The sequence below is a fragment of the Asterias rubens genome, chromosome 8 (assembly GCF_902459465.1).
Source record: "Asterias rubens chromosome 8, eAstRub1.3, whole genome shotgun sequence".
Classification (NCBI taxonomy): Eukaryota; Metazoa; Echinodermata; class Asteroidea; order Forcipulatida; family Asteriidae; genus Asterias; species Asterias rubens.
Window position 1 is genome coordinate 2,749,225 of NC_047069.1, and position 26,282 is coordinate 2,775,506.

Below are 26,282 nucleotides of genomic sequence, written 5' to 3' on the forward strand. Positions count from 1 at the left end.
CTGTGTGTGGAGAGCTACTGATGCCCGTCCTGCATACTGTGCCATACGGTGACGCATATTGAGTTGGTTACACATTGACTGCACAAAGAAACAACAATTCAAAATAAGCTTTCAAGTTTCTGATTCCTGATCCTGAAGACTCATCTTTTTCAAAATACATTTCAGAAACATTCCATAGGAGTGGATTTTTAAAAACTGTTCTTGATCTTTGCACTGCTGGAGCACAACCAAGAGGGAACTTTTATTTGACACGAGCGACTATTGTTGCTACCGGTGCTTGGTACTTGGTTCTTTAATCCCTTTACAGAGCCCCATTTGGGCTAAACTGGGATGTTGTGGGAAAGTGACGTCAACAGCCAGGTGGATAAGGTGCCAAAAGAAAAATATTTAACGTGCACTTTTTACAGGTGCAGGAAAAGAAGGGAAGAATTTAAAGGACAATTTTGCCATGCAGAGGCTGCATTGCTCTGATGGCAGGGATGGCTGATGTTTGGAAGACCTGTATGGATGGAGCTATGTGTAGGACAGCAGATGGTGGGAGCCTGTTCCAAACTGACATAGCCCTTGGAAAGAAATCGTATTTCTATTTGGTGCTATAGAAGACATCATTATTATTATTATTATCGTTATTATTATACCAAGAAAGCTATACAGCTAAAGGACAAATAAATTGCACAAAACGAGTTGAACCGAAATACACAAATGAATTGTAAACACTGATTTTTCATTAAAAGCTAGGACACTGATTTTTCATTAAAAGCTAGGACAAAAAACACCACACACATTTTCAGGTACAATTTTCAGTCACACGCGGCGACTGATGCCACACTCACCATGTTGGTGGTCAATAGGTTTACGTGTAAACGCCGAGTCACCTAAAAATGCGCACTTCACTGAATAACACACGTTGACATTGAGCACCAAGATTATTCTGATGATGACGTCAGGTGAAATGGGTCAATATAGGTATGTGGAGTGTTTAAGCGGAGGACCGTAGACCAGGCCTGACATTAACAATCATGTTGCCTTAGATCGGGCGAGTTGGTCTTTGAAAAGCGTTTTAAACCCGTTTTGTTATGAATTGCATGGTTGGTTATTTTGAGTCCAAATTTTGACGTAAAAGGAAAACCGTGCAGTTTCGAGGCATGTTTGTGTGGATCATTTTATTCTACTTTTAAATTATCTATCTAATCATATATATGCATTTCATAGCAAACGATTTCAAACACTTCTCAAAGACCAACTCGACTGTGCCCAATTTCATGGCTCTGCTTACAGCCGAATTCTGCGCTTATGATCGCAATTCCCCGCTTACGTGCAAGCGCCGAATTTCTGCGCCAGCCTTGTAAGCAAAGAATGCCTATTAACGTGAAGTACGCACGTGCAGAAGCCCAAATTCGCCGCTAACCCGTGAAATACACTTGCCGTAAGCACATAATTCCCTGCTTCCGTAAGCGCCGATTCTGTGCTTACGGTGAGCAAAGCCATGAAATTGGGCTCTGATCCTTTAGGTAAGCAAGTAAAGAACTGAATTACCTGAACTTTCTGTTTGTCAAGCAACGATGGATAAGACTTATCTGCACCAATCGCTACTGCCAAAGCTCGATGAACCAATATATCAGAGTATCTGTACAAAACACAGAAAAAAGAGTCACAGATATATCAATTTCTATATGAAGAAACAATGCTGTCATTCATTGTTAACATTATAATAATAATAATGGTTTCTTATATTGCGCTCAGGTCCGTCACTCAGTGGCGCTTCAACATTATTACCCCTGGCCACTGGGCCTTAAATCATTCCTAAAACCATCTCAACTCCCTGGGGAGTATACACCCCGTGCGACAATTATATGCGCTACTCGGCTGAACCAATCACACCAACCAGCTCTGCCTTCACAGGTACCCATTTACCCTTGGGTGGAGAGAAGCAATTATAGTTAAGTGTCTTGCTCAGGGACACAAGTGTCACAACTGGGATTCGAACCCACACTCTGCTGAACAGAAGCACCAGAGCTTGAGTTCGGTGCTCTTATCGGCTCGGCCACGACACCCTGCATCGTGTAAGACTTGAAGCTTACCTTCGAATGGGCGATGTGAAGTGTGTATAGATAGGTGCAGCTAATCCGTAATGAAAGAAATCTTCATATGGTAATGTGCCACTACTAAAGTACAGCGCCTGTGTCATGCAACGTGTTGTCATCATTCGTAGAAGCTTATTAAAGAAAGGTTCGGCGGGTAACTCTGCTTTATCTAAGGATTCAGCTAAAGCATGGCCACTGTCAACCTCCAGCTCAACACCCTGTGGAATATCAAGTTAATAATATATTAATATAATAATAAATAAATCCTATAAACCGCTAAAAATATGACCAAGGGAAAAATAAATGGTAGGCTTGACTGAAGAGGTAAGTTTTGAGATTGGATTTGATTGAAGAAATGTCAGGTTGTGATCTAAGGGTGAGAGGCAAGCCGTTCCACAGGCGGGGGGCTGCAACCGAGAAACTTCTATCCCCATAAGTTTTCAACCTGGAAGGTGGAACGGCAAGCAAGTTGGCATCACTTGACGTTAGTTGACGAACAGGCTTAGATGGCAGGAGAAGCCTCTGCAAGTTAAAATGCAGGACAGTTCTTTTCAGAACTGAGATATCTCCCAAATTCTGAAAATTTATATCTTCCGTAGTAGTAGAATAATAAGCAAAACCAGTTCTCAAAAGAACACAATCTACCTTGCAAGTAAATTCACACATGGTGTTACCGCAAACCAAATATATATTGACACATTAATTGTTTGCTGTCCACAATGTACAATAAAAAAGGCGTGTCATGGGCAAGCGGTTAACAGCACAGGATTCATAATAATAATAATAGCACGCAGTTCTTGTATATTGTGTTATCACACCCAATTTTCATGTAATCCTCTCCAATGCAACCAGTGTATTCTGTAACTTTACCCCACCTTTGTGGCGTGTCATGGCCGAGCGGTTAAGAGCACCAGATTCAAGCTCTGGTGTTTGATCAGCAGAGTGTGGGTTCGAGTCCCGGTCGTGACACTTGCTCTGCAAAATTGGGGAGGTAGTGATTTCTGCTCTACCGAGCAGGCTTCTGACTGATGATACCCATCCGTATGGACTGTAAAAGGGGTAACCCTGTTTCAGCCCTAGGAGTAGGTGGCAACGGCCTCTGGGAAAATAAATAATTGTAGCCCACACCTTGAAGTGGCCTTCAGGCCTTGTGTGTCTGGCGACTTGCATAAAAATAAAAAAAATAAAAAATAAATAAAAATTGGATGGTCTCCTATCTACCTTAGCCAGAGCAGCTTTAATGACGGGTTCATAGCTAGAGGGTGATGGTGTAGGATGTCGACGTAAGCAAGCACATTGAGGAAACTCGTCATGTATCTTCTTAGCTACTGAGATGTTTGCCAGCAGCATGAACTCCTCCACCATGGAGTTAGTTTCTCTGCAAAATAACATCTAAGAGTAAATAAAACGCGTAATAATATACAACAAAATTAATGTTTATGAGCGCAATGGTGCGCATACTTTCATGAGTGGAAAAATGGAATGTTCTATTCAACGCATTGGAGCCGAGTTTTCACAGATTTGTTATTTTATGCATATGTTGAGATACACCAACTGTAAAGGCTAGTCTTTGACAATTAGCACAAGTGTCCACTGCCTTTAAATACTGAACGGTCTTTTGACTCACTCCTAAAAGCCAATCTTCAAAGCCAAAAAACATTAGTATAGAAACGCAAATTTATTACATCTTCATCAAAAAGCCTTTAGCTCACAAGGAGGAATTCTATACCAATAATGCTAAAGAACATGATTAACACTATACCTCATTTCTTTCTGCTGGACTTCAATAGGGTCATGTGTCTCACTATCCATACTGAAGCGAATCTCCGGAGACGCCAATACTAGTGCTCTGCACAAGAAAATCCATACAAGAAACTGCAAACTTGAATAATAGTATAATAGAAGCTTCTTATATAGTGCGTATATCGATCACTCAGTGATGCTCAAGGTGCTTTACTTACAGTATTTTCCTCCAAGGTATCTGGGACTATGTTAGAATTATAAGACCTGGGGTCGATTTTACAAAGAGTTAGGGTTAGGAGATAGTCCTAGGAGATGTGTGGCTAGTCCTAAGTTAGGACGAGTAACTCGTCCTAACTCGAGATAAGACTAGTCCTAACTCTTTGTGAAATCCACCCCTGTTCTTTTACATAGCACCATGTAATGGTTTACAAGGTGCTGTGGCGCTGTATGCTGCCAATCAAACCAGGATGAACCCCTTCTCTTTAATACATGTAAGTGGTTCTTTTACATACCACCATGTAATGGTTTACAAGGTGCTGTGTCGTAATATGCTGCCAATCAATCCAGGAACACCGGGGCGAGCCCCTTCTCGTTCTGATAAGTGCACCTTTTACATAGCACCATGTAATGGTTTACAAGGTGCTGTGTCGTAATATGCTGCCAATCAAACCAGGAACACCAGGGCGAGCCCCTTCTCGTTCTGATAAGTGCACCTTTTACATAACACAACGTAATGGTTTACAAGGTGCTGTGGCGCTATATGCTGCCAATCAAACCAGGAACAAACCAGGAAGGTGGACCTCTTCTCTTTATGACACTGCAAGTTTATTTGTATCGACTGGAATCACTGGATCTAGACTGGGCCCCTGTCTAGATCCAGTGACTGGGCCCCTGTCTAGATCCAGTGATTCCATTGGATACAATGATATCATCTGATATGTGCAGTGACATATAGATGCCCAAACAGTCACTGCTGTCAGGTCCCCAATATAATTTGACTGTGTATCTCTATGTGAGATGAGGGTATTAGGTCAAAGGTCAATTTAAATGCTGGTATCGAGGCGGGTCTCTGGCGTTCCCTGTGGTTTGAGATGATACTGGTCCGTGTTGATAGCAGTTTTTATGGTGAACAGATTTATATAGTGTGCGTTTGATAAGCTTCCCTGGGTCGACCCCGCAGTGCTCACTCGGGTGAGCCCCTGACAAGAGCTAACCGAACGATCACACTCATGGTGACGGCATGCACCACAGGTCACCCCCAAGTGACCCACGTCACAAGCAGGGCACTGGGGGCTGACCTAGGTGAGCCTTTTGAATGACGTCAAAGCTATTCGAACGTACCGGGGCAGTCCAGGGTCGACCCAGGGAAGCTAAACAAGCGCACCCATAGTGAGTGAGTTACTTACCCATTGTCCATGCGTTTCTTCTTGAGTATCTTGGCTAGTCTGTTCAGACCTCTGAGGCCAAGAGTAACGTTGTCCTGCATTGAATCATCATCAATTCTAAGTTGCGCTTCTTCATAGGTAAATGCAGCCTGTAAGGAAATCAAACCAATCAATGTTAAAGACACTGGACACTATTGGTAGTTACTCAAAATATTTATTGCCATAAAACCTTACTTGGTAACGAGTAATGGGGAGAGGTTAATAGTATAAAACATTGTGAGAAATGGCTCCCTCTGAAGTGAAGTAGTTTTCGAGAAAGAGGTAATTTTCCAAGAATTTGATTTCGAGACCTCAGATTTAGAATTTGGGGTCTCAAAATCAAGCATATGAAAGCAAACAACTTCGTGTGACAAGGGTGTTTTTTCTTTCATTATTATCTCGCAACTTGGTTGACCAATTAAATTCAAATTTTCACAGGTTTGTTATTTTATGAATATGTTGAGATACAGCAAGTGAGAAGGCTGGTTATAAACAGCTCCAGCTGGTCATTATCAACTGTTTAAACACCCCCACGTGACGCGCTCTCCACCAATAGACGTAGCGAAACTGTCAGGGGTATTTATGAATATTAGATCAATGAGAATGACTTGACACTTACCCTTGAGCAGATGATGCTCTTAGTAAACCTGACGTTAACAATCTCAGCCTGTTGAGTGATCTCCCAGATACAGGAGAAAGCGAACCTCTCTACTTTACCTCTTAGAGAACACAGATTAGAACTCAGTAACTCAGGAACCATATCAATCCTCTGAAACAAACATTCACATCAACAAAATGGTCAAGACGGTTTGTTTTAATGTTAGAGGAACTAGATTAAAAGGAGCACTACAAACTTCTTTTTACTAACAACAGTAGCTGGGAGTGTAATCCACTATACACATAAACTGTCAAAACCATAGAAGTTTGAGATCGATCGGCCATCTGGGTCACGAGAAAATAATGAAAAACCGATTACAAATTTTGCATAACATCAATTAAAAATGAATAAAACGAATCAAACCTAACAATTTGTTACCGAGGCATATAACAAGCATCACGTGATTGGCTCTCGACCAATATACCTTCACAATTTGTTACGTTGGTATAACAATTGAATTTATGACTTTTTAAATGCTTTCTTGTACCAAAGTTGCATGTTTTTCTAAGCTTTTATAGTTTTATAATGTTCAGGCACCTTTTTTGCCGGTAAGGCTTTGATTTCTATTGTGCTTATACTTTTAAATGGTGTACTTTCATACTTTTCTTAAACTGTTTACCACATGTATGTAATTTTCTTATGCATTTTTAATGTTATGCGCCCTCGAACAGGCTGGTTCTGGAGAGAGGGCAATACAAAATCAATAAATTATTATCATTATTATTATTATAATTATTAATTATTATGACATTTACCTTCCCACTACTCCACTTCTCAAGCAATTACACTGGTTTCCAGTTGCCCAACGCATTCAATTCCGTACAATGGTCCACACATATAAATCCCTCAATCACTGTGCCCCGGATTATCTCTCCTCTCTCCTTTCACTCCAGACATCTTCTTACTCTCTTCGCTCTACTACTGGTAAATCCCTTTCAGTTCACAAAACCCATGCACTTGCAGATGACAGGGCATTTTCTACTGCTGTTACCGGACTATGGAAATCTTAAGCTATCCTAACCAGAAGCTCAAACAGTGTCCCAGCCTTCAAACGTGCTCTCAAAACCCACCTTTTTGCCTCTTCGTAGCTGGTTGTCTTTTATCTTTGTTCTGTCTTTTCCCTCTTCTTTCCTTCTCAGCGCCTTGTATCCTTTGGCAATTTGGCGCTTTGTAAATACTGTTACTATTATTATTATTATTATTATTATTATTATTATTATTATTATTATTATTATTATTATTATTATTATTATTATTATTATTATTATTATTATTATTATTATTATTATTATTATTACCTTATCCACAAGATAGACAGTTGTACCTCGACTGGATGCTTCATCATCGAGTGCATTCCCTGGCCGGATGAAATGTGTAACGTCTGCAATGTGTACACCTACCTGTAGATTAATCACAATAAGTATGAGGAACCAATCAACGAACCCAAGAGCACTTCAGGCTCTCCAAAGGCTTCAACGTTTAAAGGCAGTGGACACTATTGGTAATTACTCAAAATAATTACGAGCATTAAACCTCGCTTGGTAGCAAGTAATGGGGAGAGGTTGATAGTATAAAACATTGTGAGAAACGGCTCCCTCTGAAGTGATGTAGTTTTCAAGAAAGAAGTAATTTTCCACGAATTTGATTTTGAGACCTCAGATTTAGAGGTCTCGAAATCAAGCATCTGAAAGCACACAACTCTCGCAACTCCGACGACCAATCAAGCTCAAATTTTCACAGGTTTGTTATTTTATGCATACATGTATGCTGAGATACACCAAACGAGAAGACTGGTGTTTGACAGTTACCAATAGTGTCCAGTGTCTTTAACAGAGGCTGTGTATAACTTTAAAGGTGTTTTAAAATGTTGGTAGAATGAACAGAGAAAACACAGTGGGTCGAGCGGTCAAGCACACTGGTCAATTCAAACTCAAGCTCAGGTATTTCTGATGAGAAGAGTACGTGTTCCTGTCCCAGTCTTTACACTTGTGTCCTTAGATGAATCTGAGCACTGTATAAGGAGTGACTATTCTCATAATTACAACATTTCACCATGTTGATGTAAACAATGAACAGTCGAAGATAAATTGGGTAAATCAACACGGTTTCTCCTGAAGCAAGCACAATATACTGTTCGAAACGTCGAGACCAAACCGGCTCTTTTCAGAGCCACCACTCCTTCAAAAGAGATTTTACTCATGGTTGTACAAGTTTACTATTCATATTTATATTGATAGTTACTCCAACACGGTGACAGTGAAGGATTGTTACCGGGGAAAATCACTTCAACACAGTGGTACGTAACAGTGATGTACAGTTAGGTTTACGGGAGTTTAAAGCAGCATACTGATAGAACAAAAGAAATCGGCAATGAAAACTAGCTGGGGTTGACTACGAAAAATCTGGCGAACTTAACCAAACAAAAACCAGGGGCAGAAATGCCTTAGAAATTACGGCACCCCAGTACCTGTGTACAGACAGATGGGCTTGCCACACCCTAAACAAAATTCCTAAGATGCCAGGAGGCGATTCGCTGTGGACACTGAACTTTGACTTTATGAAAAAAAGGATAAACTGATGGACGTAAAGAAACGTTCAAAAAGGTATTAACGGTTAACACACATCACCGGTGGGAGATGACACAAACATATTCAAGTTTTGAACGTTCCCTAAACCAATAATAATAACATTGCCTTACCTCTAGGTTACCATTGTCAATGTTTCTACAATGTAATGCATCGTCAATATCTGTACATCCTGGTGGATCTACACTGCAGATGTCTAGATGACGTAGGTCTTCACGAACAGCCACATCCTACGATAGACATCACAAAACGCACAACTCATCAGTATCAAAAACTACTTCTTAACTTGACTTAACTTAAATGCATTTATAAAGCGCTTTAACACTGTTTCAAAGCGCTGTACAGCCAAGAAAAAAACATTAAAATTCAGGATAAAAAACATGAGCAAAAATAGCAATATGGCTTTAAAAATACACAACAATTAAAAAAGAAGCAGAAATTTAGAAACAAATTGCATTACAAACATTCATATTATATACAATAAAATACAAAAATAAGCGTCAGGCGGACCCAGAGTAAATCAACCCCATTTCTGATAAAAAAGGAGGCAAAATTGAACAAAAAGGTAAGATCTCCTCTGCGACTGCAAAACGCACACTATAATTTACATGACAAAGGGTTAAATAAAGCAAACCACAACATTTAAAATTCTTACAGTTCGAGCTTACACCCGTTTCAGACGGGCGTTCCAGAGTCGCTCGGAACCAAATTATTGAATTAAGTACATGAAAAGTTTGACGTCTGACACAGTTAGGAGCGACTGGACATGCTAGAAGTCGAAAGATGGACTGTTACAGTCATTAGAAATGACTCTGGAGCGCCTTGGTTTCAGACGTCGCTCTTGTCATCAGATGTTATGTTAAGTTCGCCTGTCTGAAACCAACATTTAATTGGGTCCACCTACAGTCGCTCCTCATCTTTTTGGTTCGGCGCGACTCTGGAGCGCCTGTCTGAACCAGGTGTAAGTCAGTTTCAAGTCAGTGTCCGATTGACAAGAAAAACATGCAACTCAAAAAAATTACATGCACAAAATAAATGTTGCACACACTGCACATAAAATTTGAAGTTTAAAAAAAAAAAAAAATTATGGTTTCCATTCCCTTTTTTTTCCCCACTCGCCCGCCAGACGAGTCAACTTAAATTCTGGGTTGCCTGAAAGTTTTAGGATGGTCTTATCCCCTAATTCCCACCTTTAATACTCTTCTCATCAACAACCATTGTCATGGATTCTGAGGATCAGTTTAATAGAACTTCTTTTTCAATGAATTCTTTGTGTTTAACGATCAGTCAGAGGGGCTGATTGAGAAAACAAAATCCAATGAACTTTGCCCCGCATCCTCTATTGACCCAATAAACCTGACATCATCACTAGAATAATCTTGGATGCGCCACTTGGTAGGCAATGTCACTGTGCATTATTCAGTGAAGTGCACATTTTAGGCGACGCTGCATCCACCTTAACCTGTTGCCCACTAAAATTTTACATTGTTTGATATGTTTTAAAGGCAGTGGACACTATTACTCAAAATCGTAATTACTCAAAATCGTTATTAGCATACAACCTTTCTTTGGTAATGAGTAATGGGGAGAGGTTGATAGTATAAAACATTGTGAGAAACAGCTCCCTCTGAAGTAATGTAGAATTCGAGAAAGAAGTAATTTTTCACGAACTTGATTTCGAGACCTCAGATTTAGAATTTGAGGTCTCGAAATCAAGCATCTGAAAGCACACAACTTCGTGTGACAAGGGTGTTTTTTATTTCATTATTATCTCACAACTTTGATGACCGATTGAGCTCAAAAATTTCACAGGGTTGTTATTTTATGCATTTTATGCAACTGTGAAGGCTAGTCTTTGACAATTACCAATAGTGTACACTGCCTTCAATGGAACTGAATAAACAAATGATTGCATACCTCTTGAGTGATGCCCCATGGAAGTGATGGAAGGAAACTCAGCACTGCCTCTGAGAAGGGAAGATGAGGTACATCATGCTCAAGAAGAAGAACCTCATTCTCTGTGTCTCTGTCTCCAATCTCACCGAGCTGACGGACAAAGTGACCCTAGCAAAACAACAACAAAAGAAGGCATGTTATGACTGGCCGTTTAAGAGCACCGGATTAAAGTCAGTGGACACTATTGGTAATTACTCAAAATAATTATTAGCATAAAACCTTTCTTGGTGACGAGTAATGGGGAGAGGTTGATGGTATAAAACATTGTGAGAAACAGCTCCCTCTGAAGTGACATAGTTTTCAAATAAGAAGTAATTTTCCATGATTTTGATTTCGAGACCTCAGATTTAGAACTTGAGGTCTCGAAATCAACCATCTAGACGCACACAACTTCTTGTGACAAGGGTGTTTTTTTCTTTCATTATTATCTCGCAACTTCGATGACCGATTGAGCTCAAATTTTCACAGGTTTGTTATTTTATGCATATGTTGAGATACACCAACTGTGAAGCTAGTCTTTGACAATTACCAATAGTGTACACTGCCTTTAAAGCTTTGGTGTTTGATCAGCAGAGTGCGGGTTGGAGTCCAGGTTGTGACACCTGGCCCCAAGGCAAGAAACTTAACCATGATTGCTTCGTAAAGTTTGGGAGGTAGTGCTTTCTGCTCTACAAGCCAGGCTTCAAAATAATTATAAGCATAAATCCTCATTTGATAACAAGTAATGGGGAGCTGTTGACAGTATAAAACACTGTGAGAAATGGCAATGTGGGAAACATAGTTTTTGAGAAAGAAGTAATTTTTTACAAACTTATATTTTATTTTATCCAACATCCATCAGCGATGGAAGGGTTGGTTTGGGTGATTGAATTAAACAGGGAGGTGAGACAATGTATGAAGCCCTTTGTAGTGGCATTTCGAGACCTCAGACTTAGAATTTGAGGTCCCGAAATCAAGCATCTGAAAGCACACAGCTTCGTGTGACAAGGGTGTTCTTTATTCCATTATTATCTCACAACTTCGACGACCAAGTGAGCTCAAAGGTTTGTTCAGGCCTGATACTTCACGGAGGCAATGGAAGCGATTGCCTCTGTTGCCCCTTGCCATTGCCTTGGTGCCCTTGAAATCCTCCAGTAGAAATTTACAATTTCCTCATAGGGTGCCCTTTGCCAAAGAGAAAATGCCTTGGTGCCCTTGCCTTTTGTTATTTCGTGCATATGTTGATATACACCATGTGAGAAGACTGACAATTACCAATAGTGTCCAGTGTCTTTAAGAGCACCATAGGGCTCGAAATGAACACATGGCCTAGGCCAGTATTTTTAGTGTCGGGCCAGTAAGTTTACAACCGGACATGTCTGGCGGTCTTGTGTCCCCCAGGTCAAAATTCCAGTTGAACCTAGTTAAACTGGGTTTAACTGGAACTAGTTGAAACTAGTTAAACACAGTTAAAACCAGTTGGTTTAATATGGAAAATGGACAGAAACCAACTGGTTTATAATTTCAACCTAGTTGAACACAGTTAAACCTAGTCCAAACCAGTTGGTTAATATGGAAAATGGACGAGTTTGATCACTATCCAGTTGAACCAGTTGACCCCAGTTAACTAGGTTCAACTGCAATTTTGACCTGGGATGAAGAACAGTACCTCACCTCATCTTTCATTTAAAACAATAGATTCAAATATTGGATTTGAGTCCAATCAAAATCTTCCAGTTTTTAGTATGGAGGATTTCCCTATAAGTTGAATAGACGATGTGACCTATGTTTTCATTCAAACCGCCCTCTGTTGAAAAAACACTGTATACGTCATGTTTCGCCGGGCAAAAAAAACGTGTAGTCATGGTAAGATTGCATACACTTTCTAGCTGGCTGCCAAAACACAAAGGTTTTGCCCGGCGGTATGCGCACGAATCATGTTATGGTTTTTGTGCGACGTCAGAGGTCACATCGTCTATAGCAATACATATTCTCTCAGTGCTTGTTCACATAAAAAGTTTATATATGACACTGTGCATAGTTTTCTTCTCAGTTTGCTTCTGGTCTTGCGAGCAATTTTCAGGTCCAGTAAGAGTTTTGAGCTACAGCCATGCAGTCTTGTGAGTGTCCCCCCCCCTAAATTCAAGCCTTGCATTGGTCTCAAGCTTTGTTCTTCCTGATCAGCAGAGTGTGGGTTTGAGTCCGCGGAATCAACCATTCATTATTTTGTGCATTATGTTGAGATACACCAAGTGAGAAAACTGGTCTTTGACAATAACCAATAGTGTCCACTGTCTTTAAATTAAAATAAGTATTTTCTTGACTCACAACTTTGTGTGACAAGGGTGTTTTTTTCTTTCATAGTTATCTCGCAAATCCTACGACCAATCAAGCTCAAAATTTCACAGGTTTGTTATTTTGTGCATTATGTTGAGATACACCAAGTGAGAAGACTGGCCTTTGACAATTACCAATAGTGTCAACTGCCTTTGAAATAAAATCAGTATTGCTTGACTCACCAGAGGATACCTAGAGTTCCGTGGCCAGCTGTCGATGCCGACAATAATCCTCTGTCCTTGTAGCGTAGCGGCTTGTCTCGTTTCAATTCGTATCTTTGGAATCTTTCTCTCTGCAGCCATGAACAAGTGACGTGTTCCCTAAAAATAAAAACATAGAGTTTAAAATAGATGTTAAATTTGCTAATTTACCTTGACTTCGTCTCAGTAAATTATCAAGAACCAGGCCTCATTGGGATTAAACCACTAGTTGAAAACCTCTTCACCACACATTGATTCCTTTACTTCCAGAAATAGCCGACTGTTTTATTGCACTTTTTATTGGAACATCTTGAGTTTGGACTTCTTTGTTGCATCTTCTGTAGGCGCTTTGTAACCTTGGGAAAAAGGCGCTTCATATAAATGCTGATATGTATGTATGTATGTATGTATAATAATAAAAACGTTGAGACCAATTTCAGAACTGACTCCGCAGCAATACAGTTAATTACGATCCTATAAGCTAAAGTAGTAGTCCAGTCTAATTTCTATACCATCCGCCCTGGTAATAGTTAAAAAGCAGGACAGTTCTTTTCAGAACTGAGAAGTCTCCCGAACCTCCGATTATCTACGCCAGTAGAATAAAGCAAGACAGTTCCCTAAGAACAACTCTACCTGGCAAGTAGATACACACATGGTGTTACCGCAAACCAAATATACATTGATACCTCACCATGCAATGCCTCAAATCCTATAATAATAAAAACCTTACCCCAGTGTTGTTTGATGGCTGAAGTACACCACAGTAAGGTCTCCAGTTACGCTTTACAATTCCGACGATCTTCCCAGTTGGACGAGAGTTTTCAGGTTGGCTCGTCCCTGATAGTTCATCACCCTAAGAGCAAAATGATTCGATTATATTTTGATAAACAAACTAAATAATACAATACAACTAAGAGCAAGTGTGCACCATGGTAAACTTAAAGGCAGTGCACAGTATTGGTAATTACTCAAAATAATTATCACCATAAAGTCTCACTTGGTAACGAGTAATGGGGAGCTGTTGATAGTATAAAACACCGTGAGAAACGGCTCCCTCTGAAGTGACGTAATTTTTCGAGATCGAAGTAATTTTCCACGCATTTGATTTCGAGACTTCAAGTCTAGAATTTGAGGTCTCGAAATCAAGCATCTGAAAGCACACAACTTCGTGTGACAAGGGTGTTTTTTTCTTTCATAGTTATCTCGCAACTCCAACGACCAATCCAGCTCAAATTTTCACAGATGTTAAGATACACCAAGTGAGAAGACTGGTCTTTGACAATTACCAATAGTGTCCAATGTCTTTAAGGTTTTCATTGAGTTGAAACCAACAGTTCTTTTCAGGACTACCCCAACTCATTTAGAGATAGTCATTGTTTGGTGTTACAGCAAACCTTTCCATATCGTATTTCCACCATGCAATGTTTCAAATCCTACTTAAACTTAAGGTTGATTATTTTGACTGGAACCAAGGCTGGTCGACCATTGGTCGACTAATGGTCGATTTTTTAAAACCAGCCTGAGGACCATGGTTTCGTCAGTGGTCCAAATAACAAGTTCCATTCTAACACGTGTAAAGCACACAAAATGAAAAAGGGCGGCCATGGTACCGACAGTTGACTAGACTTCTAAACAAGTCGTTCAAGTGAGTGCATCACTGCGCATGTACATTGCTGGTTAGAAGTCGACTACATGTGCGCACTCAAACTTGCTCTAAATTCATAAGTCCGTCAATCGGCATGATCGGGGCCCAATTTCATGGCTCTGCTAACCCCTGAACTCTGCGGTTCTGATCATGATTCCCTACTTACGCGCAACAAGCGCCAAATTTCTGCGCTAGCCTTGTAAGCGTAGACTGCCTAGTAACGCGGAGTATGCACACGCAGAAGCCAAAATTCGCTGCTAACCTGTGAAATACGCTTGCCGAAAGCACAGAATTCCCTGCTTCCGTAAGTGCCGATTCTGTGCTTATGGTTAGCAGAGCCATGTAATTGGGCCATGCTATGGTCTACTTTGAAAAGAAAGAAAAAAGGTAATATTTACTTCTTCTAAATCCTTTTCAGCATCTTCCTCTTTGTTAGCGTTGTCAACGGCAACGACAGATGATGGGCAGGTCCACTGGTGCTTTGGTAATATCACTATAGCTACTATGTCATCGTTCACAGCTCGATTCTGATTGGCTAAACCCTTGATGAATATCTATTAACAAAAATTAATAGAAAAAAAGTTAAATAAACTTCACTGTAGTTGAAGGGAAGGTACACGTTTGGTAATTGTCAAAGACCAGTGTTCTCACTTGCTGTATCCCATCATAACTATAAAATAACAAGCCTGTGAACATTTGGGCTCAATTGGTCATCCAAGTTGCGAGAAAATGGATGAAAGAAAAAACACCCTTGTTGGACGAATGTGTGTGCTTTCAGATAAGAATAAAAGACTTTTAATTAGTGAGAAATTACCTCTTACGTTGCTTCAGAGGGAGTCGTTTCCCACAATGTTTTATACTATGAACAGCTCTCCAATGATTGTTACCAAGTCAGTTTTTAAGTTAATATTTGTTATGAGTAATTACCAAACGTGTACCTTCCCTTTAATGAAGAGTTAAATAAAGAAATTACATCCCGGAATGTTTGTCAAAATCAGTATTGAGAAACAAGCCAAAACTGTCCAAACAAAATTTGTAGCAAATTTAAATGTAAAAATATATATTCTTGTTTAAAGGCAGTGGACACTATTGGTAATTGTCAAAGACTAGCCTTCACAGTTGGTGTATCTCAACATATGCATAACATAACTAACCTGTGAAAATTTGATCTCAATCGGTCATCAAAGTTGCGAGATAATAATGGAAGAAGAAAAAACCCTTGTCGGTTTAGATGGTTGATTTCGAGACCTCAAGTTCTAAATCTGAGGTCTCGAAATCAAATTCGTGGAAAATTACTTCTTTCTCAAAAACTATGGCACTTCAGAGGGAGCCGTTTCTCACAATGTTTTATACCATCAACCTCTCCCCATTACTCGACACCAAGAAAGGTTTTATGCTGATAATTATTTTGAGTAACTACCAATAGTGTCCACTGCCTTTAAGGCCAACTTTTGGATGTACTTTCAATAAACAACTCAAAATTTGTTAGTTGTTTTTGTTTAGTTTTATTTAGTGTTTCCACTTTCACATTCTTTGTGGTATCAATGTATCAAAGGAGTTAGACACTGCAAAGGTCGTGGGTTCGAATTCCACCCGAGTAACATGCCTGTGATATTTTTCACAGGACTCGGGAAAGTACTGAGTATACAGTGCTAAACACATCGGTGTATATGGGTAAAAACCAAAAATTAATATTCTTTATCCCGATGCAAATTTAACATCTATCAAAATCGTTTGCAGTACCCGCTGCTAAAAACATAGGATTCAAACTGCCTCTAGCTGCCGGGCAACCTCGGTAGTCTAGTTGGTATTTCACTGCTCTAGAATTGCAAAGGTCATGGGTTCAAATCCCACCTGAGTAAAATGCCTGTGATTTTTTTTCACATGACTCGGGAAAGTACTGAGTATACAGCGCTATGTATACATCGGTGTATATGGCCAAAAACCAAAAATTAATATTCTTTATCCCTGATGCAAATTTAACATCTATTAAAAGAGATGGACACTGTTGAGAATTATTTGTTGTGAATTTGTGCAGTTTAAATTTGATTGCATTCTCATTCGCAGGAAGTATGAACTGGCTTAAAGGCAGTGGACACTATTGGTAATTACTCAAAATAATTGTTAGCATTAAACCTTACTTGGTAACGAGTAGTGGAGAGCTATTGATAGTACAAAACATTGTGAGAAACGGCTCCCTCTGAAGTAACATAGTTTTCGAGAAAGAAGTAATTTTCCACGTAAGTAATTGAATTTGACTTCAAGACCTTTGAATTAGATTTTGAGGTCCCGAAATCAAGCATCTGAAAGTCCACAACTCTGTGTGACAAGGGTGTTTTTTTCTTTCATTAATCTCTCGCAACTCCGATGACCAACTGAGTTCAAATGTTCACAGGTTTGTTATTTTGTGCGTATGTTGAGATAAACCAAGTGAAAAGACTGGTCTTTGACAATAGCAAATAGTGTCCAGTGTCATTAACAAAGACTAGTAGAGCCATTGTAAAGAAAACGCTTTTACTACGTAAGGAACATTTTGAGTAAAATTTCTGCATACTTACCATCTGTTCTTCACCATGTATACTGACAAAGCCCTCCCTGAAGTTTTCCGTGCTCGCGTGGAAAGTTCCCTGTTTGATCTTGTTGGTCTTGATGGCTGTTTGAAGCTGAGTGGATGACATGTGTTCAGGGAATAGAACCTTCCGTCCACCATCAGAACTTATGTCACTATCCTTCTACAATAAGGAAGGGGAAAAAACGGAGTTACATGTAACAAACATGGACTATTAGTTTGAATACAGACCATGTTAACTTTGTTTACAATAAGTGCGACCTTGTACATTCTTTGGGAATTCTGGCAGGCAAGATACTGCACAGGTCATATGGGAAAGTTGACATTTTGTGTCATAGTTTGCAAAGTAAAAGTTGGACAAGTTTTGAGATGTGCCCCCTTTCATCATATCAAAAGTTGATAAGAATTAGACAGTGCAATCTCCATAAAATATAAGAGTTTATGTTATCTTTTATTAGGCTGTGTACAACATGTGATGTCACAGGTCACATCATCTATAGCTAAGATAGTTTAAAATTGGCAATTGTTTTCACTAACTATTTTTCATGAGTTCACATTATGAATTAAGTTGGAATAGGTTTGACTTCATAGGCAGGGCTCACTCTGGTCAGCCCCAAGTGCCCCATTGGGGAATGGTTCACTTGGGGCTGACAGAAGTGCATGACATCACAATGAAAAACTTCCTCAATGGGAAACATTTAGTTTGTAACTCAGCGGGATATTTTTACAGGGTTTGACACTTATTTTCACCTTTAAATCGACGACTTTGTGAGCAGTGAGTATTCTTTCATTTGAAGACTTTTGTGTTACTGTGGGTTTGTAAATGTATTCATTATTTTCTGGTCTTTTCGTGAATCCACAAACACTTTTATACGTCATGCACAAAAAAAGTGGTTCCAGTCAGCTGTCCCAAGATGCATTCGTTTTAATTCTGAGGGAAGTTGGCGTTTGATTAGGTCATGTCAGGGGCTAACTCGCATGAGCACATCGGGGGTTCAAGCAAATAGTATGCATCCTGTGTTGTCTTATACAAGTATAGAGTATTATCGCAGAGTGTCATGGCAGAGTGGTTAGGTCATGTCAGGGGCTAACTCGCATGAGCACATCGGGGGTTCAAGCAAATAGTATGCATCCTGTGTTGCCTTATACAAGTATAGAGTATTATCGCAGAGTGTCATGGCAGAGTGGTTAGGTCATGTCAGGGGCTAACTCGCATGAGCACATCGGGGGTTCAAGCAAATAGTATGCATCCTGTGTTGTCTTATACAAGTATAGAGTATTATCGCAGAGTGTCATGGCAGAGTGGTTAGGTCATGTCAGGGGCTAACTCGCATGAGCACATCGGGGGTTCAAGCAAATACTATGCATCCTGTGTTGTCTTATACAAGTATAGAGTATTATCGCAGAGTGTCATGGCAGAGTGGTTAGGTCATGTCAGGGGCTAACTCGCATGAGCACATCGGGGGTTCAAGCAAATACTATGCATCCTGTGTTGTCTTATACAAGTATAGAGTATTATCGCAGAGTGTCATGGCAGAGTGGTTAGGTCATGTAAGGGGCTAACTCGCATGAGCACATCGGGGGTTCAAGCAAATACTATGCATCCTGTGTTGTCTTATACAAGTATAGAGTATTATCGCAGAGTGTCATGGCAGAGTGGTTAGGTCATGTCAGGGGCTAACTCGCATGAGCACATCGGGGGTTCAAGCAAATACTATGCATCCTGTGTTGTCTTATACAAGTAACGAGTATTATCGCAGAGTGTCATAGCAGAGTGGTTAGGTCATGTCAGGGGCTAACTCGCATGAGCACATCGGGGGTTCAAGCAAATAGTATGCATCCTGTGTTGTCTTATACAAGTATAGAGTATTATCGCATAGTGTCATGGCAGAGTGGTTAGGTCATGTCAGGGGCTAACTCGCATGAGCACATCGGGGGTTCAAGCAAATACTATGCATCCTGTGTTGTCTTATACAAGTATAGAGTATTATCGCAGAGTGTCATGGCAGAGTGGTTAGGTCATGTCAGGGGCTAACTCGCATGAGCACATCGGGGGTTCAAGCAAATACTATGCATCCTGTGTTGTCTTATACAAGTATAGAGTATTATCGCAGAGTGTCATGGCAGAGTGGTTAGGTCATGTCAGGGGCTAACTCGCATGAGCACATCGGGGGTTCAAGCAAATAGTATGCATCCTGTGTTGTCTTATACAAGTATAGAGTATTATCGCAGAGTGTCATGGCAGAGTGGTTAGGTCATGTCAGGGGCTAACTCGCATGAGCACATCGGGGGTTCAAGCAAATAGTATGCATCCTGTGTTGTCTTATACAAGTATAGAGTATTATCGCAGAGTGTCATGGCAGAGTGGTTAGGTCATGTCAGGGGCTAACTCGCATGAGCACATCGGGGGTTCAAGCAAATAGTATGCATCCTGTGTTGTCTTATACAAGTATAGAGTATTATCGCAGAGTGTCATGGCCGAGTGGTTAGGTCATGTCAGGGGCTAACTCGCATGAGCACATCGGGGGTTCAAGCAAATAGTATGCATCCTGTGTTGTCTTAAACAAGTATAGAGTATTATCGCAGAGTGTCATGGCAGAGTGGTTAGGTCATGTCAGGGGCTAACTCGCATGAGCACATCGGGGGTTCAAGCAAATAGTATGCATCCTGTGTTGTCTTATACAAGTATAGAGTATTATCGCAGAGTGTCATGGCCGAGTGGTTAGGTCATGTCAGGGGCTAACTCGCATGAGCACATCGGGGGTTCAAGCAAATAGTATGCATCCTGTGTTGTCTTATACAAGTATAGAGTATTATCGCAGAGTGTCATGGCAGAGTGGTTAGGTCATGTCAGGGGCTAACTCGCATGAGCACATCGGGGGTTCAAGCAAATACTATGCATCCTGTGTTGTCTTATACAAGTATAGAGTATTATCGCAGAGTGTCATGGCAGAGTGGTTAGGTTATGTCAGGGGCTAACTCGCATGAGCACATCGGGGGTTCAAGCAAATACTATGCATCCTGTGTTGTCTTATACAAGTATAGAGTATTATCGCAGAGTGTCATGGCAGAGTGGTTAGGTCATGTCAGGGGCTAACTCGCATGAGCACATCGGGGGTTCAAGCAAATAGTATGCATCCTGTGTTGCCTTATACAAGTATAGAGTATTATCGCAGAGTGTCATGGCAGAGTGGTTAAGAGCATCAAATTCAAGTTCTGGTGCTAAGTCACCAGAGTGTGGGTTCGAATCCCGGTCGTGACACTTGTGTCCTTGAGCAAGATACTTTACTATAATTGCTTCTCTTCACCCAGGGGTATAAATGGGTACCTGCGAGGGTAGAGGTTGATATTGTGAATGAAAAAGCCTTTGGAGCGATATAAACGGTTGCCCAGGTTGTATCCTCCCAAGGGAGCTGAGAAACATTAAAAAAGGGATGTTATTGGCCCTATGACCAGCCTTCGATTTCACAAAACTCTTCCTAACTTAAGATTAATCTTAGGACTTAGGACGAGTCACAACCCTGCACTGTAGCATGCAGACCTTAAGATTAATCCTAAGTTAGGACGAGTTACCAACTCAAGATAAGACGAGTCATAACTCTTTGTGAAATCCACCCCAGGGCACTTATGTAAAGCGCATTGATCCGGTTATTGTGAAATGCGCTATATAAGAATTTGTTATTATTATTGTTATTATTATTTGATTCTTTACCTGTTTTCTATCCTTCTCAGCATTAGCAAGTTGAGCTAGCCTGTCTACCAGCTCTGGCTTGGCAGTAAGTGACTTCACATAATCATGAACTGCAACAAATATTGAATAATAAGGTTACTTAAAGACACTAGACACATTGTACATGTAATTGTCAAAGACCAGTCTTCTCAATTAATGTATCTCAACATTTGCATAAAATAACAAACCTGTGAAAATTTGAGCTCAATCGGTCGTCGAAGTTGCGAGATATTCATGAAAGGAAACAACACCCTTGTCACACCATGGTCACACGAAGTTGTGTGCTTTCAGATGCTTGATTTCTAGACCTCAAATTCTAAATCTGAGGTCTCAAAATCAAATTCGTGGAAAATTGGAGCCTTGTGTATTAAAGACACTGGACACTATTGGTAATTGTCAAAGACCAGTCTTCTCACTTGGTGTATCTCAACATATGCATAAAATAACAACCCTTTGAAAATTTGAGCTCAATTGGTCGTCGAAAGTTGCTAGATAATAACGAAAGAAAAAACACCCTTGTCACATGAAGTTGTGTGAAGATGGTTGATTTCGAGACCTCAAATTCTAAATATGAGGTCTTGAAATCAAATTCGTGGAAAATTACTTCTTTCTAGAAAACTATATCACTCCAGAGGGAGCAGTTTCTCACAATGTTTTATACTATCAACCTCTCCCCATTACTCGTTACCAAGAGAGGTTTCATGCTAATGAAAGTTGATTGAAGTTGATTGTCTACGATGACTTAGCTTACCTGTATAAGCCAACAGACCTTCTTCCAAGGCTTTGTCTCTATTGGCCTTGTCATTTGACAACAAGACTACAGAAACAGGTTTCTTCCCTTGTTGGAGATGATCTTGGTACCATTTGGCTGCATTTCTTATCAATCGATCGCTGTAATCGTTTGCAGTTTCGCCAGGTTTTCTTTCAGAGTACGTTGCCCTACAACATAAGAAACATGAATATTAAAATTATTGACATTTGGTCTAGACAGTGTTTTAGCCAGGGTGGACGGTGCTGGGACCCAACCTTTGCCCAGCACACTACAAAATACACTGTGCTGCCAACACAGATTAAAAAAAAAAAAATTATATATTTTGTTTATGCAAGTCGCCAGACACACAAGGCCTGAAGGTCACTTCCGGTTTGTAGAATAAATTAAAATATGTCTACTTAGAAATGATCTCAGACACAGCTGGTGATAAGAAGTCGTATTATTGCATCAACTCAAATCCAACACTAATCATCATCGCCCCTCCTTCTTACCCAGTGCAATTTCTTATTTTAACAACAATTTTATTAGATGACTTGCTTCGTACTTTAAAATCCATGTCACCTATGGCCTATCCCTCGTTCCTGTTTTGTCTTCCCATGTATTGTTTTTTGTACATTTCTGTTGCTGTAATTTACAGGTTTCTTTAGTCTGTATAATACCCTTTTGCCTGTCTAGGCATCTTAGGGTTAGTGAAATTGCATCTTTTCATCTACCATTTGTCTACATGTAGTACAAATACCGTGTTAGTTTGGTATTTTTTATTGATGATCAACTTAAACTGGAATAAATAGTTTTTGGCAAGGCCATGCAACAGATCTTTTTCATTCCAAAGTTAAAACTACGACACTCTCTTTGATCCCTTGACTGTTCTATTTTCCTAACTTCGGGAAAATAGAACACTCTGGGGATCACCTCCAGCGTCATAGTTATAGCACATCAATATTTGTATATTAGTACAGACAGTAGAGAGGTTTCGCAAGTGTACGGATACACATACAGATACCGACACGTTGACACTTTGTGTGTTCACGTGACGCGTGTCTGCGACTATCGTATTTTGCATACACGTTAGCAACGGATACAGGAGCTCACACACTTCGTAGAGAAAACGGATACTGTTTTACAGACTTTTAGTTGTCTTTTTGTACCAGATCAAAAATATTTCCCATTGAATCTCTTTCACTGGTATCGTGCTTGATATAGATAGAAATTGTTTAGTCATTTGCAAGCAAAACAATCAGAAAATGCAGTGTATAAATCACAGGGTCTCTACCACTCATGATGAATGCAAGCGCACTGGGTAAAGGGCACCCGATGATGAGTTTTGCAAATTTGTACTGAAGAGCATTTCAAGGGCACCAAGGCAGTGACCAAGGGACACGGAGGCAATCGCCTTCGTTGCCGTCGTGAAGTATCAGGCCTGCATTTATCATATTCGTATCTGTATCTGTATCCGCATGCTTGCGAAACCTCTCTATTTTCTCCCTTACCTGTGGTGTTCATTTGTAAAGACGTAGAATTTCTTGTCTTTATTTGCAACAAGGTCTCGTGTCCTCTTATGAACAGGAAGATTGCGGTGTTTGGCCTGTGATAAAGGAATATAATTATAAAAATGATAATATGATAATAACAATAATATCTAAGGGGCCATTCAAAATAGTCAGTGTTAACAAATTTCATTTTTTTTTTTCGAAATTGTGGGCGGGTGGGTCAAAAGAAATAACTGAAAATCGTAAATCATTTATCTTTATTTTTGTTTTTCTACATGATATAGTTAAGAAGGCTGCTCGATCTGCTTTATGTTGGAGTTCTTTGACCTGATAAATCTGCATCATTTGAGGCATTACTTTGTCCTTAGTTTATACAGTATTTTGTGTGGTAAATCAATACATTTAAAAATTGAAATTTGGGGTGGATGGGTGGGTCAAAACATTTTCGAAATTTTTTTTTTTGAACATTGACTATTATGAATGGCTAAGTCTTATTTAGCGCACGTATCTACCAAACAAGGTACTCAAGGCGCTGAGTATATATACAAACTTCCAGAAAGACAGGTTATTGCAGTGATGAACTCTGGGAGTATACAGCCTGTGCCACCAAATATGTAGCGCACAATGTAAACCAACCACAAGAACCATCTCTGCCCTCACAGGTACCCATTTACCACTGGATGGAGAGAAGCAATTTTGCTCAGAGACCCAAGTGTCACGACCAGGATTCGAACCCACAATCTGCTGAACGGAAACACCACAGCTTGAGTTCAGTGCTCTTACTCGCTCGGCAACGACACCCCATTTATGCTTATTGGAAATAAGATTGGGCGATATCACGATATTATCGAATATCGCGATATTAATTTGGAAACGATGTCAATATCGGATGGATTTGGTTTTAATCGAAATATCGATATATCGCGATATATCGCAATAATCGCGATAATCGCAATATCGATTAAATATCACGATGTATTTGCTAGCTGAGACATCTTGCACCCCATAGGTTTGGAGTAAAAGTAGAAGAATAGGTCATTAGAACACCTCTCTTAAGGTATGATTGTCTCTTCTACAACTTTCACTTGGAGTTTGAAGACTGATGATGTCAAATTTCATTAATCGCGATTATATCGAATATCGCGATATATTGTCGGCGATATATCGTGAATAAAATAAATCGATATCGCCCAAGCTTAATTGGAAATTACCTCTTGCTGAACCGTCTGTAGAAGGATAACATTCTTGATAATGTTGTCTTCTAAGATGTCAATCTAATCACAAAAAGACACAAATCATTATTAGAAACAGTCATTAAAAATAATACCAGTCTGATGAAATTATTTTGATTTTTGAGTATGAGTTGCCTAGCAATATCAAGAGGACACACATGTCTTGAAAGGCAGTGGATACTATTGGTAATTACTAAAAATAATTATTATCATAAAACATTTCTTGGTAACGAGTAATGGGGAGAGGTTGATAGTATAAAACATTGTAAGAAATGGCTCCCTCTAAAGTATGGTAGTTTTTGAGAAAGAAGTAATTTTCAGTGTATTTGATTTCTAGACTTCAGATTTAGAATTTGAGCTCTCGAAATCAAGCATCTGAAAGCACACAACTTCGTGTGACCATGGTGCGACAAGGGTTTTTTTTTTTTTCTTCATTAATATCTCGCAACTTCGCTGACCAATTGAGCTCAAATTTTCACAGGTTTCTTATTTTATGCATATGTTGAGATACACAAAGTGAGAAGACTGGTCTTTGACAATGACCAATAGTGTCCAGTGTCTTTAAGAGCAGGAAAACAAACCAATAGTGAGTACAATTTAAACTTAAGTTCATATTTTTTTTTACTATTAATGCGTTATTCTCTAAATATGTGGGTCTAGTTTAAGTTTAGTGCTACTACGGGTCCTACTACTTGCCGTCAACTCGCCGTCAACTAACTCGTGCCGTCAACTCGCCGTCAACTCCTCCAATATACATTTAAAACCCACAAAAGAAGCATAGAACTGTACAGTATTAGCTAACAGAGAATTCTCATATGTTTTAGGTTAAATTTCAGAATAAAAAATGAATTTTTTTCTCGTTAAAACATTATCTCGTCAGCCGCCATCTTGCTTTTTTACACAGCTTGCACAACATGGCAACGCTTTTCCTGCATATGGATTAGTCTTGGCCCAAGATGTCAATGATTGGTACTATTTATTTATCAACAAAAAATCGTAGCAAATATGTAGTTTAGTCCAGAATTAACACTTCCATGGCCCATTTATAAATTTTTGATGTACATTTTATGAGTTGACGGTGAGTAGTAGGACCGAGTACGTAGAGTGAAAACTGAAACACTGAAATTGTGGTGGCAGTAATCTTCCCTTACCCTTTTATGGAGGCAAAATCTATTCTCACACACAAAAAAACCCAGATAAATTATAAGCATGTTAAGGCATAAACTTTGTTTATATTCCATGAGTAAAATGACAAGTGAGTGGTGAGAAATATGGTCAGTTGTTGAACTACAAAGATTGCGCGGTTCGAAGTTTGCGCCCAAGCTATCCTGCGCAAATTTTACAAGGACTCAAAGTTTGCAAGTAAAAAAAATAGGCACACACACCGCGCTGATTAAACAAAATGTCCGTCCACTTTCAAAGATTGCGCACAACACAGTGAACGTGATCAGTGCCGTGGTGAATTTCGAGGTGATTTTGTTGCTCATTGTTCGATAAAAAAAATGCAATAAAATCAGAATTTACCTGGTGTAAAAGCACGTTGGTATCAGGCAGGATATAGTGCGGAAAGTTACACAATACACTGTCTATGTGCGGTTCACGTTGCAAAATTGGCGACTCCTGTTGACAAAGTTCACATAATTCTGATCCACACCAAATGTCATCGCGAAGATAGTGCTCTCGCACTATCTTTATCACAGCTCCTCTTTTCGTCTTTTTCACAAAACTCTTGGACGTCAGCATTGTTCAGCTGAATAAGAAAAACGTCTAGATTTGACAGCACCAACACAATGTATTTGCAAGGAGTTAAAACCCCATTTTTTTTGTCGAGCTAAGTCAGCTTCAATGTGTGATGTTTTCACATGCGTTTACGTCGTG

General features: G+C 39.7%; 1 protein-coding gene across 1 annotated transcript; it reads right to left on the reverse strand.

Moving 5' to 3' along the window:
• On the reverse strand, positions 1-26,282 carry LOC117293792 (exosome complex exonuclease RRP44-like; the record flags this gene model as incomplete). Its single annotated transcript, XM_033776235.1, is given in 19 exon segments — positions 1-78; positions 1,537-1,627; positions 2,082-2,302; positions 3,306-3,462; positions 3,847-3,933; positions 5,234-5,361; positions 5,871-6,020; positions 7,208-7,309; positions 8,608-8,724; positions 10,412-10,558; positions 12,949-13,086; positions 13,697-13,819; positions 15,010-15,165; positions 17,170-17,343; positions 20,893-20,981; positions 21,662-21,849; positions 23,173-23,267; positions 24,384-24,446; positions 25,929-26,282. Coding segments are annotated over 19 exon segments (2,523 nt in total), but the record flags the coding sequence as incomplete, so codon positions are not given.